Source organism: Emydura macquarii, unplaced genomic scaffold, assembly GCF_026122565.2.
Source record: "Emydura macquarii macquarii isolate MOO-44397 ecotype Brisbane River unplaced genomic scaffold, CSIRO-AGI_Emac_v2 contig_1768, whole genome shotgun sequence".
NCBI lineage: Eukaryota > Metazoa > Chordata > Testudines > Chelidae > Emydura > Emydura macquarii.
This window is the reverse complement of record NW_027131905.1, coordinates 2,733,567-2,752,992: the sequence shown is the minus strand read 5'-3', so window position 1 is coordinate 2,752,992 and position 19,426 is coordinate 2,733,567. Positions and strand designations below refer to the sequence as shown.

The 19,426-nt window shown below is 38.8% G+C and overlaps 1 protein-coding gene across 3 annotated transcripts in view; it reads right to left on the bottom strand.

The window, feature by feature from the left end:
* Window positions 1–19,426, bottom strand: part of SORCS2 (sortilin related VPS10 domain containing receptor 2) — a 549,270-nt gene that overhangs the window by 291,265 nt on the left and 238,579 nt on the right. For all 3 annotated transcript variants that reach the window (XM_067556436.1, XM_067556437.1, XM_067556438.1), the window contains exon 2: window positions 17,659–17,726. In XM_067556436.1, coding sequence (XP_067412537.1) covers window positions 17,659–17,726 — 68 coding nt within the window. The remainder of the gene's footprint in view (window positions 1–17,658; window positions 17,727–19,426) is intronic.

The following is a 19,426-nucleotide window of genomic DNA, read 5'->3' as shown; positions in this document are numbered from 1 at the left end:
CACTCTGAACAGGGAATTAAACCTGGTCATCTTGCATGGAAGGTTCCCAACTAAGCTGCTGTTAACAGTGCTAAAAAGGTGCTAAGAGATTAAATGCAACTCACCTGGAATTGGCATAGAACCAATAAGTGAATTTCATTTTGGATTATTTTAAAACCTGAGGTATAAGAGAAATGACTCTTATTCTAGCTTATTGAGGAGTCAGACAAAAGACAAGTTAAAAATACTATCAAAATCTGGGAGACCTATATTTAGGAGAGAACTTCATGTAAAGAAAGGCAATCACAGACCTTGGGTCAGCATACTTCAGTTCAACACAGTTTTAGTTCTGATTGCATTTTTCCAGGCAAACAATCCAAAAGCTACATTTCAAAATTAATAGAAGACAGCATATGGTAAAAATTAAGATAAAAAAGTGATAACGATATTCAAATACTTGAAAGGAATAAAATTCAAAATCATCCGCTCCCAAAACATTTGAGATATCCACTGTTACCCTGGATCAAGTGTTAGAGGATGACTTCACATACACATATCCTTTGTCTGCATTCTGTGTGTGTGGGGGGGGGGGGGAAAGAACAGGACCTTACCACCTTTTCCTTTGTACCTACCACAACAGATGGTCTGAATGACTTGATATAAAAGATTGAAAGGTTTGAGATTTTTGTATTATCATAAAGTTCCTTATTCAATAACACATGGCATGTCCCACTACTGCACAATGATCTCTGCACTGCTTGTCACCCTGGTTTCTGTCCTTTTTCCAGAGTTAGTTATATTTCACTGGTGATGCGATTTCTGTTCAGAAAGGGACAGGCTATGATTTGGATTACACTCCCATGAAGGGAAGTGATATCTACTTGGTGATAAAGGTATATGCCAGACAAAAATTACAATTAATACAGCTGCTCCTCTACTAACTAACATAGGCTGGCATGAACACATTAATCACGGGCTATATAATTTTTTCTGAGTTGACTTCAAAATTCTAGTTCTAATCTAGTAGGCTAGGACCAGATAAACTCAGAGACCACCAATCCTGCCACAACCTGGCAAGACTGTGTCAGAGAAGCTGTTACTAGACAGATCCAGATTTGAGGCATTGTGGGAAAGAGCACTGTCAATAGCAAGGCAGCAAATATAGAACATCTTCCCAAAGGAAATTGGACAGCGCTGGCACCTTACATTTTTGGATCTAAATGCAAGACCCCCTCTTTGATCAGGATTGGACCCAGATTCTCAAAGGCAGTTAAGGCACCTAATTCCCATTGATTTCAATGAGAAATACCTTTAAGGAGCTGAGCTTGCTTCCTCTCTCAGAAGCAGCTTCTCCAACTACAATCAGACCTTGACAGGAAGGTTTGGGGGGGTTAAGGAGAAGATAAAAAGAAAGACAGCACCATGAGAGAGAGAGGAGGAAGACAAAAAAGAGGGGGAGAAACAGTGACATGAGGAGATGGAGAGAATATATTTTTGCTACCTAGTTCAAGATTTCTTTTATTCACGGTGGCACAAAAGTGCGCTGCATGAGGCAAGTGAAAATGGTAGCAGAAAGGGAGGAGGTAAAACAGAAGAGGGTAGAAAAGCAGGTTGGAATGATGGAGTGAATAACAGCCAACCTATCAATGAGAGGAGACAGGGAGGTGAAGGTGGGACCATCCGTTGATAAACCTGCCGCACCACAAAACAGCAAGACAAATCAGGATAGCTAGATCTTTCTACATAGTGAATTTGTCCACTGCATTACCCTGCTCTCCCCCCCTTCCCCCGTCAGCCCCTACCCCAACTACAGATGAATTTTTAAAAAGGAGTTGCATTGAAGTCTCAGTATTCCAAACCCCTCCTTTCTGCCAGAATTAAGGCAGAGAAAGCTGCATACCATACTATGTCCATAATAAATAAATAATGTGGGAAATACTGCCTTAGCCATTGTCATGTTGAAAAATATATTCCATACTGCAGGGATAATGAGGGTATAAAACATTAGCACTACATTTTTCTATACCATTCTGCATAATTAACTACACAGCTGTTCATTCATTCAGCCCCAACAACCAAATTAATTTGCAGTCGGTTAGCAGGGGATGCACTGGAGCAGACTCTGCACATACTGCCGGACTAAGCAAAGCTACGAGGATGCCACACACCGCATAAGGGACGTGAGGAGCTGAATATTTGGAGAAGCAAGAAGAGTGAAACCCTTTGCATAACAACATTTGCAAACAACAGCTGAGAGGCCTCGCTATCTTACTGCCTGCTGAAGCAGACAACAGCTGTCTTGTAGCAAAAGAGCAGGATAAGCATTTTCAGATGATGCTCACTGTAAGTCATTGTCATCTGATGGACTCACTATTCCCTCAGCCTTCAGTCAAGAGCTGTAGGGACACAGAATGCTACTGAACTTTACAAGTTTCTAATTACATTAGCATCAAGATGCCCTGACAGTGCTTGGGGGCCCACTCTGCTAGGCCCTGTACAAACATTGTAAGAGACAGTCCCTTCTCCAAAGAGTTTACAGTCTAAACTGACAAGACCATGGGGGCAGAGGGGAACAGGTACAGAAAGTGAAGTGATTTGGCCAAGTTACACAGTAGGTCAGAGACTGAGCCAGGAACAGAACCCACATCTTTCTATTCCCAGTCCAGTGCCCTAACCCCTAGATTACATGGCCTCCTATATGCCATGAGCATGCCATTTCTCAGGGGTTTTATTATTACTGTTCCATTCAGACTCTTATACCTTTTCCATCATCATGGTATCTGAGCACCTTCCAAAACATGCTAAACAATCTGACTAATCCCTGTCATATGTGGTTCCTTCTTCATTCCTCCTCCTGGAATGAAATAGGAAAAGGCACCTAAGAGAAATGGTACTGATCCACTCGGTTGTCAGTGAAAGCTTGGGTTCCACAGTTAATCGACTACAACACAGCACAGTTCTACTCTCAGTTCTCTAACACATAGTAAGTAGTTTGGCTAGTTTTCATATAAATTTACCGTTGGGGAAACATGCCAAAATGAAAGCCCTGGAGATTAAAGTTCTCATTTTGGTCAGAGATAAGGTGTATCACTGGCGGTGCCAATACAAGATTCCCCATCCCAGACACATGCGTTAGCCACAAGTTGCAGGAAAAACCACTAGGGCTGGGGAAGACAGTTGTAGCTCCATGCTCATCTCTAGCTTCCATTATGAGGTTTCCATATTAATTTTTGGGATAGTAATTTTTGTGATGTAGATAACATACTGCTACAGACTGGACTAAGGCCATGAAACAGCCAACAGAGGGCAAGAACTTTCAGTTATTAATGACCTGGGCTGGCTTTGAACAAGTGACCTAGTAGTGAAGATGAAAAGCTGTATAATATTTCCATTAGCCAGAGCCAAGTAGCTCACAAAATGGAACTGATTCAAGGCAAATGGAGATGCGCACATTATGCTGTAGTTCCCCCACATCCTGTGCCTGTAATGAAACTTCAACAAACCCATTCCTGTTAAAGGAATCAGACTCTTACATGACTAAATTCCAGTGAATCAAATAATAAAATGGGATCATCAGTTTAAATAAATACCATATCTTAAATGTAGTAATACATTCAACAGCAATTTACTCCTATGATTAAATCCCTCCATCAGAAACAGAAAACAAAAACAAAACATTAACCTGCTAAAGAAATAACATTTCTGTGTCCCAAGGTTATGTATTTAACAAGTCTCAGTTGTATTACACCTGTGCCTTTTAGCATCTGTGTACTGATAAGGGTCTATTCTTAACAAGGATTTATACCGTAACTATTTTAAATGGTATTAAATTGGAAATGACAGTTGGGTACACAGTCCACAAATTATCATTTCTGTTTCTTATATTCTTTGACTGCATATTTACAAAATTATAGTTAAAGAAAAAATTAACCATTTAAAAATCATACAGATAATTAAAAAACAAATTTTCCACTTCTTGGATTACTTTACGGTGGAGCTGTAGACACAAAGGCTCTCAGTTTTGAAAAATAATTATTTTGCAAACAAGTGCTTCAATATGGATTAGACATTATAGGTAAGTTTGATAAAAATTGCCTATCACTTTATGTAAAATACAATCATGCATAGAAGTTACTTCTTATATATTATAAATCAAATAGATTACATTATTATTTATATTGCAGTAACAGGTAGGACAGGACCCCATTGTGCTAGGCACTACACAAACAGGACAAAAAAAGACCGCCCTGCCCCAAGGATCTTACAATAAGGTAAGAGCACATTCACAGGCCCTGAACCTGCAAGGACTTATGCAGTGCTTACCCTTACACACCACGAGTAGTTCCACTGATGTCAAGCACATACTTGAGTCCTTGTAACATCAGAGGTTCAGCACTGTAAAGGGACCACTGTCGGCCTTTTGGGACTGTAGATCATTGGAACTGCATCATGCTAGAGCAGACAGGGTATAAAGCATCTATTTTATATCTTGGAAATCCAAAAGTTAAGACTACCAGAATAGCGTGTTCTCCTCATCGCCTTTATCTTCTGCACATTTCAGCACGTATTTGCCTATCTGAAGGTTCCCTAAAATAAAATCTTGCTCGTGAGCCAAGAACGAGCATGTTAAATTTCTGAGTGTAATTTAGCAGCCCAACATTTTAAATGCCTGAAAATAAAATGAAATAAATGGAAATTGAGCTGCACCATCCATTACAGCGCCATACGTGGCAGAATATTTGTAACATGAACAAATCACACGGACTTCACTGAAATATTGTAGGGCAAATATGGAAGTCATATACAATTGTTAACCAAGTTCCAACTGCAGGACCATGTTTGCAACTCAATTGTCTCTAAAGTCATCTCATTAAGGCACAGGTGCAAGTGAGAGCATAATTGGAGGAAAATCAACTTGCACATATGTAAATACGGGCAGCTTTCATTTACAGAATCTTTCTTAACTGGCAATGAAGAACTAGCCAGAGAAAACTCAGTTTGACTTCAGATCCCAAGCTGAGTTTTCTGGACTAGTAATTAGAAATACTTTATTTCCCCCCTCAGAAAGTAAGCAAATCTGATATGGAAATCACAGAGTTGGTAACTGGATCTTCCCCAAGGCCATTTCTACAAAATCACTTTTCAGAGCAGAACTGCAATTTAAGACCATCTAATGCAAGTTAGTGTGGAATACGTCTGCCCGCATATTAGACTGAACTTCATTCACATGGAGAGAGTATTACTCCAGTCTACATTTTTTTAAAATCAGTTTCCATAAGGTTTTTTAAATTAGTTTCCAGGAAGTTATGTGTAGTTTTTCACCTCTAAAGCCCTAAATGGTTTGGAAGCTAGCTAACTAGCTAGTTTGTTTCTGTGAGAGATATGACTGCAGTTAAAATTAGCTGATGTGCTTGAACTAAACCTTCCATCATTTAAAAGGTGGCTAGGGTCCTCCCTCCTGAATTTGTGGAACTACTGAGCATTCTGTGAGGTGCATTCTGTAAGGTGCAAGATTTGGTTAGAAAAGGATTGTCTGAAGGGTACAGGGTGATTGCATGGAGATGTTAATTTGCTGGGTGATATGTGGGAATTGAGATCGGTTTATAAAGGGCAAGACATTTTATTTTGTAATTTAGTACTACTTTTGTATATTTGTCTAAGTGCCTAGAGCTGTTGGGAATTGGCACTTTTCAGAAACGTGCCTAAACAAATAAGTTTTCTCTTAAGGGGATATTAGCCAGGACAGCCTACGATCATTACATGTTGATGCCCCAGTGATGTCTGAAGAGCTGCATAAATAGGTCTCCTCTACAGTACAGGAGTGTATGCGCATGCGTGTGTGCATATATAAAAAGAAGCAATTGTCTTTCCTAGGAAAGTGATCTTTCTGACCTAGTTATTCAGCAATGCCCCATTGACAGCAGATAGATTGTGTAAAATCATCCACTGTTCTGAGAATTGACATATGTAGGGTTCAGCATAGACAGCTAAGAGGAATTAAACAGAATAGTTAGCATAAAAAAATGCAAGGTATTTTACTGCAGCAAGGCATTAACTACATGATAATGCCACTGGGAACAATGACAATTACATGGTGAGTGATGTTAACACCACCATATCATTACAGCCTGATAATTATGCAATTAAAACTTTATTAGTAATCATCATCATCTATTATTCCTCATCTATAGCAATTTAAACAGGGAAAGGCTGAATCCATATCAGAGATACAGTGTTGTCTACTGGTCTGAGCACAGAATTGGGAGCCAGAAACTGTCCAGTTCCAATTGTGGCCATGCATGCTTCTGAGTTATTGTGTAACTTTCAGTGAGTCGCTTAACATGTCAATTATCCCATTTGTAAAATGAAGATACTATTTATTTACCTATTTCCAAGGGCGTTATGATGACTAATTAGTCCATGTCTGAAGACAAGTGCTAGGCGGGAGTATGAATTGTCTAGCTGTTGCTGATTTAAAATACAATATTTGGTCCTAAATTTCAAATATAGGTGCCTAAGGTTGCATCCAAAAATATATATGCCTGTATGCGCACAGAGATATGCATGCATACGAAGTACAGATAGATATATGCTTGTGCATAAATTGATCCATTTTGTGTACAAAACTGTGCACGGAGAGTAATTTTGCTCAATGCCCTATGTCTGACTTAAGTCCCACATAGCCCTTGGACCCTCTGTGGTGAGTTGCACCCTTAGTCTATCTGCCTGGTATCCGCAGGCACACGCATGCTTCGCCAGCACAAGTCAGGCACCGCTAAGTTCTGGCCCTTGACTAGTTGAATGTATTTTTGTGTTTATTTAAGGTAACATGGCTAAAATGACCAGTGCCTTGTATCCTCAAGGATTTACCGCACATTAAAACCTTTTTTAATAAGAATTTTATGAACAATCTTCTTAACTTGTCCTCAGTGATGAGAGTCAGTTATTTTCAGCTATGTTCAGAGAGGAAACCAAGGTGACCTCGGCCCATCTATCTTGCTTTCTTTAGGCCTAATAATTATATAAATTTATCACAGTCTCAATAAGATCAATAACCACTAAGTAAACAAACAATATACATAGCAGCAGACACAAAGCAGGCTACACAAATGAACCCCTGAGGTTTCCTAGCTCTGCTTCTATGCTTCCAAGATGATTTGTGCCTCTAATTCATCAGTGGAATCAGAGAGCAGGGTTGATGTAGCAGGGTTGTTAGCACTTTGATTATCTAGTAAGTTTATTCCTCAGCTATTAGAATTTGTAGCTGATTGAAATTTAGGCATCCAATTCTGCATCTGACCCACCTGTAACAAGTCTTTATTTAACAAATTTCAAATGCTTCGCCCCTCAAGACAACAGAAGACTAAAAAGTACACAGAAGCAAGAAATGCACACAATTTTTAGGACACATTTATGAAGAGGCACATTCATCTTTTTCACTCAGCTTCAGAACACTTGTGATAACCTTAGCGGCCCAATAAATTAGAATGCAGGTAACTCAAGGTTTTATTATTGCACAGTTTGTTAGACCATGACAGATAGACAGTTGTGGCTTTTGCTGTTAGGAAGCATGAGCAGAAAATTAAGACTGAACATATCACAGGGCCTTTGGTGAGAACACAATATTTAGCTTTGCCTCATCTCAGTGTATATGGCACATATGAAACTGGATTTCAAGTATGTTGGCTAATATTCCATCAACTGGGCACAGGGGTCAGACTGTATAGATCCAGTTGCAAAATCAGGGTTTCTGGTTGTTATATGAATCCGCAGTCTATTTTGGCCTAAAATTGCCAGTTTCCTATCTGTCTGAGCTGGAATATTTGCTTCCTCCTCCTGTTTCCTTCCCCTCTCCAAGCTCCTATTGCAACTCCAAGGAGACAAAGAACAGACATCAGTCACCACCCCATTCCAGCTGGGCCACTGAGACTCCCACCAGCCCCTTGATTCACTGACAGAGAGAAAGTTAATAAGAATAAAGGTATGTCTACACTACAAGTCCTACAGTGACACACCTGCAGCTAAGCTGCTGTAGCACTGTAGTGTAGATGTTATGTCTAAGACATACCCTTATTCTTATTAACTTTCTCTCTATCAATGAATACTGCAGTGACGGAAGGGATTTTTTTCCCATCTCTGTAATAAATCCACCCCCTCAAGAGGCAGTAGCTAAGTGGATGGAAGAACTCTTCCACTGACATAGCTGCGTCTATAGTAGCAGTTAGGTCAATGTAACTAAGTCACACATGATGCAAAGTTTTTCACAGGCCTGAGCAATGTAGGTAGTTTGACCTAAATTTAAGTGTAGACCAAGCCTACGTGATGTGTGTGTGATGGAAAAGAGAGAGCGGGATAATGGCAAAGCAAGTTTCAGGAGACCAGAAAGAGGCTTTTCTATAGCCCAAGGGCAATAATAATACTTAATGTTTATAGATTTAAAGCTTTTTAAGGCCTGAAGGAATCAATATGATCATCTAGTCTGCGTAATACAGGATGTGGAATTTCACCCAGCAGGCAGATGGCAGAGATCAGCAAGTGGAGCTGTTACAGTCTTACATGGCTCTTAGCACGAGAGTAAGTTTTTAGTCTTGGAGGGAAATGCTATGGCATTGGTTTTCTGATGCAGGTTCTTTGGAGTAGCTGTGATAAGCAGTAAGGGAGCTTCCTGCTTGCCTTAGTTACTTTATCTAGAGTCAATTCTTCAGACAGAGTTGGTCCCTGGGAACCAGGTTCCTCTGTTTGCACTGAGATCCCTGAAAGAGAGCCTTGCCTGACCACCTCTGCTACAGGGCTGGTGTACGTATGTAAGGCCTGGTCTACACCGTAGAGTTAAGTTGACAAAAGGCAGTTTACATCAACCTAACTCTGTTAGCATCCACACTGAAATGTAGCTCCCACCGATGTAACTAGCTGCTACACTGACTTAATAACTCCACCTCCTTGAGAGGCATAGAACTTAGGTCAATGTAGTTAGGTCGACACAGTGTCAGTGCGGACACTGCATTGCTTTCATCGACTGTTGCTGCCTTTCAGAAGCCGTCCCACAATGCCTCATGCTGACAGTTAAATTGGTGCAAATGCTCCTGATGAGGACACGTGCTGCTGACACAAGGAGCGTAGTGTGGACATGCAAAAGCGATTGAATTAGTGCAGTGGCCGTACATCAGCATAACTTAGGTCAACTTAATTTTGCAGTGTAGACTTGCCCTAAATTAAACAAGTTACACTTAGCATATGTCCAGGATGTGTCAGCAATTTCTCTCTCCAATGGACAGCTGACCTGCAAGGCCATAACATCTGCTATTTCTCAGCAGATGGACAACATTGTCTGGTGGCCTCTTAAGTCAGACAGATCTACATTAAAGATTTAGAATACACTGATCAGAGCTAATCACACAAGTCCAAATGATAACAGTTGGGTCCTAAATGAAGGAATTCTCTAAATAGTGTCTGGAATCAGATTTGAGTGAAGGATTTTGATAAAGGATGTAGAGAAATGGTCTGAAGGTCTTCATCAGAAAGAATGAAGCCCATAAAAGCCAACTGAAAATGTTCCTTTTAAAGTAACCCATGAGTAAATTAAAAATCAGAGGAGGCTTTCAGGGAAGGGATGGCACCAGCATACAAAGTGAAAGAGACTGGCACCCCTTAAGGGCACAACAGTAACATGTAACAACATGTTATTAATTGCAAATTATGATGATTGCCTAGATATAATTATCTGGGCCACAGAACTCAAGCCTGGAGATTGATACCCTCATCCTTGTGGCTTCCATTTTGTGTGTAATTAGCATAATTTTACTGTGGATGTGATTCTGATCTCTTTTACACTGTTGTAAAACAGGATGAATTCAACTAAATCCATAGTACTCAAGATCAGAAACAGACCCTGTACATGAGTTGTACTGAGAAACAATAAAGAGCTGTTCTGCTATGCAGATAAGAGAGACTTCTTTAAGCTAAAAACCACATTTTCAGTAGCCTTGTTTCAGTTCTAGGATTCTACAGGGCTTTGGGGGAAATCCTGCACTCTACTGTAACAGCAGCCACCGCGCTACAATGCTTTTATCTACAGCATCCCAAGAATAAGTCCCAGGATTTCATGAAGGAACACATTCAGTTAAAAAAAATTCTAAAACTTACATTTTCTAATCACAGATATGGGCACAGCAAAAGTATTGATAATGCCAACCCAAGTAACAATTTCCTAACCAGCACAAACATTGGGGACAAAAGGGCAACAAACAAAAGAAGTTACAAAAATCATATTGGAGGACAGACTTCAAAGTAACCTTTCCCCCATGCAGAGAACAATAAATGTGTGGGACTGTTCTAGCCAGGACAACAGTTAAGGGAGAGACAAATACTGGGCTCATTCAGGAAATAATATGACAGCATCAATTCCCATTAGAACACAAAAACCTTGCAGAGATGAATGACTTTTACCCATAGCCAAAAATCTCTCTGAATTTTTTCCACATCTGTGTATTGTGTATTTGTTCTGATGCAAATAAATGTGTAAAGAATAATAACATTCTTTAATAAAATATGCATTTTACATAGGAACACACTCAGGCAGGTCATCAGTTTATGTAATCTGATACAGCTCCATTGAAATTCAATGGAGATACATCAATTTATACCAGCTATCTTGAAATAACTATATAGAGAAAGCACTACTGTTCACTTTTCTACCATGCTATGGTTCACTATATACCAGTTTTCTTGGTTTTTGGACACAGTTCGGTACATGAAGCTTTCAAGAGCAACTTGGTTTATTCTGAATGCTATTCTTATTTTCTTTGGACCCTTGGGTAATTTTGTAATCTGAGTACATGCTACCATCTGAGTATATTCTCTTGTTTACAGAAAAGTAGATTTACGTCCAACTCACAAATTTCAGTTTCAGTTTCAAACCCCTCCTCCAAGCTCCCATTTGAGCTGCATTCCAGAAACTTAAGTTGATTGTTAAATCAACCGCCAAGTCTTTCTAAGCATGTTCCTCATTTGAGGTGCTTCATCCTGGTCTTAAAAGGCAAACTATCTAGTAAAATCATTGCCTAAAAGCAGAGGGAAGGGCCTGATTTTCTTCTTATACCAGTTTTATGGTGATATAACTCCATTGGTTTCAATGTAGTTACTTCTCATTTACATGAGTGTTCAGATCAGAATGAGGCCTAAAGCAATTGTCCTAAAAAACAGCATTATCTAAAGGATGTTTAACATTTATGTTGAAAAGTGCAGGATCTTAATGGATAACTTTGAAAGAGACTTATCTGATAGATAACCTTACTCAGAGAGTAGTTACCAATGGTGCACAGTCAAGCTGGAAGAGCATATCAAGTGGGAATGCACAGGGATCTGTCCTGGGTCTGGTTCTATTCACTGTATCTTCATAAATGATCTGGATAATGCCATAGATTATACCATCTGGGAGGGATTGCAAACTCTTTGAAGGACAGAATTAGAATTCAAAATTATCTTGAAAATCTGTAGAAAAGGTCTGAAGTAAATAGGATGACATTTAACAAGGACAAATACAAAATACTATACTTAGGAAGGAATAATCAATTCCACAAATACAAAACGAGAAATGATGTCTAGGAAGGAGTACTGCAGAAAAGCAACTAGGGATTATAGCGGATCACAAACTAAATATGAGTTAACAATGTAATACCATTGAAAAAAAGCAAACATCATTCTGGGATGTATTAGAAGAAGTGTTATAAGCAAAATATGAGAAGTAATTCTTCCACTCTATTCAGCACTGATAAGGCCTCAACTGAGTACTATATCCAGTTCTGGGCACCACACTTCAGAAAAGGAAGTGGAGAAATTGGACAATATCCAGCAGAGAGCAACAAAAATGATTAAAGGTTTACAAAACATGACCTACAAGGAAATATTGAAAAAATTGGATGTGTTTAGTCAGAAGAAGAAAAGACTGGGGGGGGAAGAAAGGGGGAGGCGACAAGATAACAGTCTTCAAATATGTACAATGTTGTGATAGAGAGGAGAGTAATATATTGTTCTCTTTATCCATGGAGGACAGGACAAGAAGTAATAGCTTAAGAAGGGCTTAAATTGCAGTAAGGGAGATTTAGGTTAGACTTTAGGAAAAACGTCCTACTTGTAGGTAGCACTGGGACAAATTGCCTAGGAGATTGTGAAATCTCCATCACTGGAGGTTTTTAAGAACAGGTTAGACAAACATCTGCCAGGGATGGTCCAGATAATACTTAGTGTTGCCTCAATGAAGAGGACTGAACTAGATAACCTACTGAAGTCCCTTCCAGTCCTACATTTCTATGATTATACTGAATTGTAGTTAGCAAACTGGACACGTCACATACATTAGATGGGCCAACAGTATACAACAGGAAGACAATGTATGGTTACGCAATTTCAGGAGTATCTGAATAATTGATTTTTCAGTTAAGTGGCCACACAGAAAAATCTGGGGCCCAACTCATTTCAGGTTAAACCAAAACAGAAATTTGGGGGGGTCATTTTATTTTGTTATATTTTCAAGGAGGGGGTGTATCTTTTTAAACAAATCCAACTCAGGGCTTGTTTACATGCCAATTTCACCTGAATTTGCAAATAATTTTGGTTCCCCCAAAACATTTTTCTGCGAATAAATTAATCAATTTAAAAAAGCACCCTGCTCTAATCCCAATATCCATTTAGTTGTATGCTCTCACACAGGGTGTTGTATAAAGATTAAAAAGAAAAATTACCCATCACAGAAGTAGGGAGTTTTAAAAGGTAATTCAAAATTAACCATCCAAAATTAAATGGCCAATCCTGAAAGGTGCTGAGTGCTCTCCGCTCCCACTAGGGTTCAGAGGGAACCAAGACCATCCTCCTGAAGATGGCCAGATGAGGCTCACATTTTTTCAGTTTTCACATTCAGAGGTGCTACTTATCACATAGCTGGTATGAAGAGACGAGGTACTATTTGCCCTTAGGCAACATGTACAGTATTGGGGCAAGAGGTTGGGGCAGACTGTATTCTTTAGCCATTGGGACAAATATTGGACAGTGCAGGGCTGCACCACTCAATGGGAAATCTGGGCAGATGAAGAGGGTGCAGCCTCCTACAAGCAGCATAGCCAGCCTACTTCACAAGTGAATGTGAAGCCAGCCTAGATCATAGATCTCGCTTCCTCCTGACTCCTTTTGGAGTGCTGTGCATCCATGAGGCCACATCAAAGGAACAAGCTCTGCACAGCTCTGGGTTCAAGGACTGCAATTGTGGCTTCCCCCTGCATGAGTTACATAAAATGAGGAATGTTCCTTACAGGCTTTTATGTGGATAGAGAATTTGGAATAATCTGGGCCCCATACCTGTCCCTAATGAAGATACTATATACTCTGTTTGCAGATTTCTGGAACCAAAGTCCTCAGGCTGTGTCAGAAATTCAGATTCCTGGAAATTTTATGTTTCTTTCCCTTATTGCTTGTGTGGCTATTTAGTTATCTAGTAAGGCTCAGGAAAATTTCTTCATCTAGAGATATAAAATAGCACTGTTCCTACATTATTCCATGATTTAAAAAAATTTCTCATAAAAAACATAAAAATCTGTTTTTCTGTGATTAAAATGAAATGTTGAACTTTGGTTTCCCTAGGCCAAATATATATAGGTAGCACTTGAACACAAATAGCTTATTGACAATATTTACAATTTTTAAGCAAGTTCAAAACCTACCAGTGCCATCAATCATTATAATAAAATAAAATGAATAGAATTGCAATTTGTATTTCTTATATATACCCACCACATAATTCTATGTCTGTATTTTATATTTTCAGAAACATTTCTTTAAATGCACAAAAAATAAAGCAAAAATTGCTTTTAAATTGACATTACTCAGTTTCTAAGTTAGTCCTGGAGGCTGAAGTGAAATTTGAAATGTACTAAAACACAAACCCCTATTACACCATTGAGTAATCTCCATACACTGGAAGCAGTTTATTGGAGTATGTTTAGCTATGTAAATTTAAAGAGCATTCAAAAAATAAACCACGAGAGGGGGAGGTTGCAGGCATTGAATAAGTGACACTGGTACTTTCAGTAAAATTTAGTTAACAGTTAATATATGTTTTTATTTTTTTCACAAAAAGTAAAACTAAAGATTCTCTGTTATTCCATGTTCCACGGCAAATGGATTTCTAGGATCCTGATTATCAGTTGATCTCTGCAGAATGAATGGTCTAATCATCAGTGGAACTTTATTTCAACATCATGAAATTCACAAGCTGACATGGTGTTCTCCAAATGGCAGAGATAAGAACCAGATTGAACATATAATGATTAATTCTAAATGGCAACACTCATTGACAGATGTGAAAGTGAGAAGGGGAGCAGATATTGGTAATGACTACCACTTTGTTGCAGACACCATCGAGCGAAAACTGGGAAGTGTGGGTCTATCAAACAAGAGATATAGATGTTATGACATTGATAAGCTAAAGTCACCTGAAATACAGAACGTCTTTGTTCTGCAGTTAAAGAACAGGTTTCATGCACTTGCAGATCTTGATAAAGAGGCGGGGAAATCAGATGAGCGATCAACAAGAAGTGGGCTAATGTAACAACAATTTATAGACAGAGTAGTGAAGCCTGACTAGGCTACAGGCAGAAGAAAAGACAGAAGTGGATTACACCCAGTACATGGAATGCCACAGAAAGCGGATGAGCCCTGAAGAAAACAGTTTTAGACACAAAATCTCAGAGGCTAAAGGACAACTACCATGAACAGTATAGTAAGGCACATCAGGAGGTTAAATGCCTTGTTAGAGTAGATAAATGACATAACATTGATAATCTGGCAATACAAGCAGAGGATGCAGCTGTTTGTGGTGAACAAGGAACGGTCTAAAAAATGATGTGGCTTATTAGTGGTAAATGGCAGACACCAACAAACACTCTCATCAGGAACAAACAAAGCCAGCTATTTACAACAGAAAAAGAATAAGAAATGCATTGGATAGAGCATTTCAAAGATTTGCTAAAGATTTGCTTTAGGAGCCACCTAAAGAGGAAGTAAACACTCGGGAGGCAGAAGAAGATCTTGACATCAACACAGATACCCCAACAAAGGAAGAGATCAATCAAGCCATCAAATCTTTAAAAAATGGGAAAGCTCCTGACAAGGACAACTTGAATGCAGAATTGTTCAAGATTAATCCTGAGTTAGCAGTATCTATCCTGGCCCCTCTATTTACATCAGTTTGGGAAAAAGAAAAAGTGCCAGATGAGTGGACCAATGGGATTATAGAAAAGATACCAAATAAAGTGATTGTAATAACTAGAGTGATAGTCGACTTTCATCTGTGCCACGTAAGGTATTGTGTAAAATCATAGTCCAGAGTATATCAGTTGATAGTGGGCTCAGAAAAGAGCAAGCCCGTTTTCTGAAAGGACATGGATGCGCAGACAGATCTTTACGAAATATAATAGAACAATGCTTAGAATGGCAATGACAACTTTACATAAATTTCATAGATTTTGAGAAGACTTGACAGCATCCACAGGTTCAGCCTATGATATATTCTGCAGGCTTATGGAATCCCTCTTTGTATAATTAACATCATTAAAAGCTTCTATTCCAACTTTACATGTAGTGTTGGTCACAGTGAGCTCAGTTTTGAAGTCAAAACAGGCGTACGGCAGGGGTGCATTATATCTACAATCCTCTTTAACATTGCCATTGATTGGATAATGCGGCATACAATAGAGGACATGCCAAGAGGTATTGGATGGACACCCTTCTCATCCCTTAAAGACCTGGACTTTGCAGAAGATCCTGCTCTCTTATCACATATCCATCACCATATACAAGAGAAAACAATCCAACTCAACATATTCAGCCAGCAAATTGGACTGAAAATCGACCACAGTAAGACAGATATCATGACTTTTAATATCGCCTCACCATCACCAGTATGGATAGAGGATTATGTTCTCACTAATGTAGAAATGTTCACATATCTGTGCAGTACCATCAGCCTGGATTGTGGAACAAGTCAGGACATTTGGAACAGAATCAATAAAGCCAGGAACACCTTTAAGAGCTTAAATACAGTCTGGAAATCATCAAAATATAACATCAGAAGTAAACTTAAGATTTATTAGAGTTGTGTACTTTCCACACTACGTTATAGTGCAGAATGCTGGGGAATAGCAAGGTCTGATATGTCCATGCTGTCTTCATTTCATACAGCCTGCCTCAGAAAAATCCTCTGTATCTTTTGGCCAAAACAATCTCAAATCAAGATCTATTCATATAGTGTAGTCAAGAAGATATGAGCACCATCATTACCAAAAGGCATTGAAAATGGATTGGCCATGTGTTTTGGATGAAGTTGATTCCATCACCAGAATAGCAACAAGATGGACACCTGAAGGCAAGCAAAAATGAGACTGCCTGAAAACATGGTGAAGAGCAGTGGAAGCTGAGCTGAAAATGTGGGGCATAGCTGAGGAATCACTGAAAGACTTGCTAGAAACAGACAAGAGTGGAGAAGCTTTGTCGCTGCCCTAAACGCTAGAGGCATAATGGGGGACTAACACTAAATGATTATCCATAATATAGGAAACACTTCTGTGTTTAAAATGTGTGTGATCTATGCATGTGACATGAGTATTCTGTTGAAGACCCATCTAGGTGGATGGAACACCAGGGTGTACAAAGTATATCTAGCAATACAGTACAAACATATTTCCATGACTTTGAATGTATAATATGTGGCTTGTTATTCAGTACCAATGCATTTAAATGAAAGATTTTCAAATAGGAAGTATGATTTTTTTTAAAATACACACATTAAAGTTCACCCATCATTTCAACTGGATATTTGACAACAGTTCATCTGGAAAACCCCCCCAGCAATTTGGCAGAACAACAGCATGGAAAATTAATGATCCTGCATCTGCTCCTGATGCCCTTAAAAAGTTGGTGTTAAGGATAAAGATACAACAGAAAAATATTGATCTTGATCAATAGGGTTGTACTGGTATAAGAGAATTTCACTGGTTCTGTATCTGTGTCCAAAACCATAAAAAATCTCTTTGTGTGCATGTGTCATAGAGAGAGAGTTGACAAAGTTGGCATTGGTAAATCTTGATTAAATGAAAAATTACTTTAAAAGTTATATTTGAATTACTACAAGTTTCCAAACATCAGAAGATGCAACAGAACCTGGACAGGCTCCAATTTACAACCAGAAAGATACATCACACGTATAGATAATTTACTAACCTAAATACAGAGCTGAACAACAAAAGGTATTCACAATTAAAATAATTACTACCCTAGGTACCCTTAAGTACCTTTGGTGCAAAACTTATAAGGTTCTGGGAGTTTTAAAAAAAAAAAAAAGGAGGAGGAAGAAAATTGTGTACTGATGCCAACTTACAATTAGAATTCCCTTTTTCTTTAAAATGTGGCGTCCGAAAGATATCTTACCCTCTAATGTTGTTTATTTCCACTGCCCTTTTCAAGTTCTTCTTCACTCAACCACAGTCCATAAAAAAGATGCAAGCCTGGGCAACCCTACATCTGGCACAGTCAGCAATTCAGCTCATTAGGCAACATCAAAAAGGAAGCAAGAAACAGTCCTACTTTGGCCAGCAGAGGAACAAGGAACATAGGAAAAGGTTGAGTGCTTACCTCCACAAAGAGCTCTCCAGCACTTTCCCCATATCAGTATGGTAATATTTGGTAAGGATCAGAATCACCTACACAAAGAGAGAGTAAAAATAAATAAAGATATATGAGCTAAAATAAAAATAGCAATAGAGCATTTTCATGGCTGTTCTGATCTCTAAATTAAAAGACTTGTTTCCTGAACACCTTGGGGAGAGCAGCGCTTGGGGCATGAGTGGGTAGTTATAAATCTTCTGTAAACATCTCCACTTTGTAAAACTTGCCTGTTTTATTTTGGGGAGGGGTGGGGGGTGAGGGAAATTATCACATAAATTCACCTCAGCTTCCAAACCACAAGGTTCAATCAGTTCGAATGACTTTCACAGCAGGAAGAGCAGAGTTAGTCCCCAGTCCTAATTTACAATGCAGCTGTCTTGGCTTCTATGGACATGAATTTATCTTATCCAAAGCATTAAACAATGTTACTGGACCTCAGCCAGAAAGAGGTGCTTTGGTCTTCTGTGCAAGACCGAAAACAAGCACTGAAATATGTCATCTTATTACTTTTCTTGAGGAGGTGGCTGTTTTCCAACAGAGTATCTGTGCTGTCTGCATTACTCACCCATGTTACCAAAACTCAAAACAAAATATTTAATACATAGAATAAATCCCATTGAAAAATAAGGCCTTCAGTCTAGAGAGAAAACCCAGTAGCAAGGAATATGTTTTGTTAGTTCAATCTAATTGCAAATTAGGACAAACACATTGGCCAAATAGGGTGAAGTGTTAGTCCACAACTTTTGCATCATTCTGGCTGTTACATTTTAGATTTAGATCACTTGCATAAAATTTCCTTTCACTCACTGCCAGTCCATATTAGTTCTTCTTACACCAGTTACCATGGCAACCTTACAGAGGTAAAATTGGAAGAACCTCTGGTTCCTTGCACAGCTGCTAGGTTGGTTAATGCAGGGTCAACATCAGTCATCTCCAACAGTTTGAAGCGTGCTTTTATTTAGCTAAGCTTATCTTTCTTCCGAACCGCCAGATGGAATCTTTTGCAAATAGAAATTTTAGCCATTTGCTTTGATTATTCAGGTAATTAGTACATTGGTACAGTATTTCAAAATGTAGGTTGCTGTAACTTGGAGATTATGCGTGAACAAAGACTACAATTCCAGACCACTTGTATTATATACATAATGCCATAGATGTACACAGCACTATGCAAAACTGAGACCGTTTGGAACTCTCTCACTATGACATACCACCATTGAATTCAACAGAATTACTCTTGAATTTATACTAATGCAAAAAAATGCAGAATCAGACTTTAATTCACTAAAATATATTAAAGTTTTCACATTGTTTAAAGATATCACAATCTAAAGACCACTCTGTTCTATTGTATTTTGTCGGTGTTTGGTATAGAAACATAAAAGCTAGGGAGCATCTTAAAAAACAGAGTTTAACTTTTTTTAAATCAAATTATTCAGTTCTAATAGCTTACAATATAACTTATAAATCCAAGAGAAAGAATCATGGCCAAGATTCCTCAGGAAACTAACCAGCAAGAGAGAGATCTACTGCACAAACTCCTAGCTAATGCTCCAGCCATGTTCCAATCATGACAGCTGTTTATTCCGTTGCTAGTTTATACTGGTCTATATTCACGGAAAATTCGACAGCAGTAGATGAGAGATATGCAAAGGTACATAGAGTAGCTTGCATATCTCCCCTCGACTTCCTAAATTCTAATTAGCGCAGTGTCCCCACTACGCTCCCATCGACA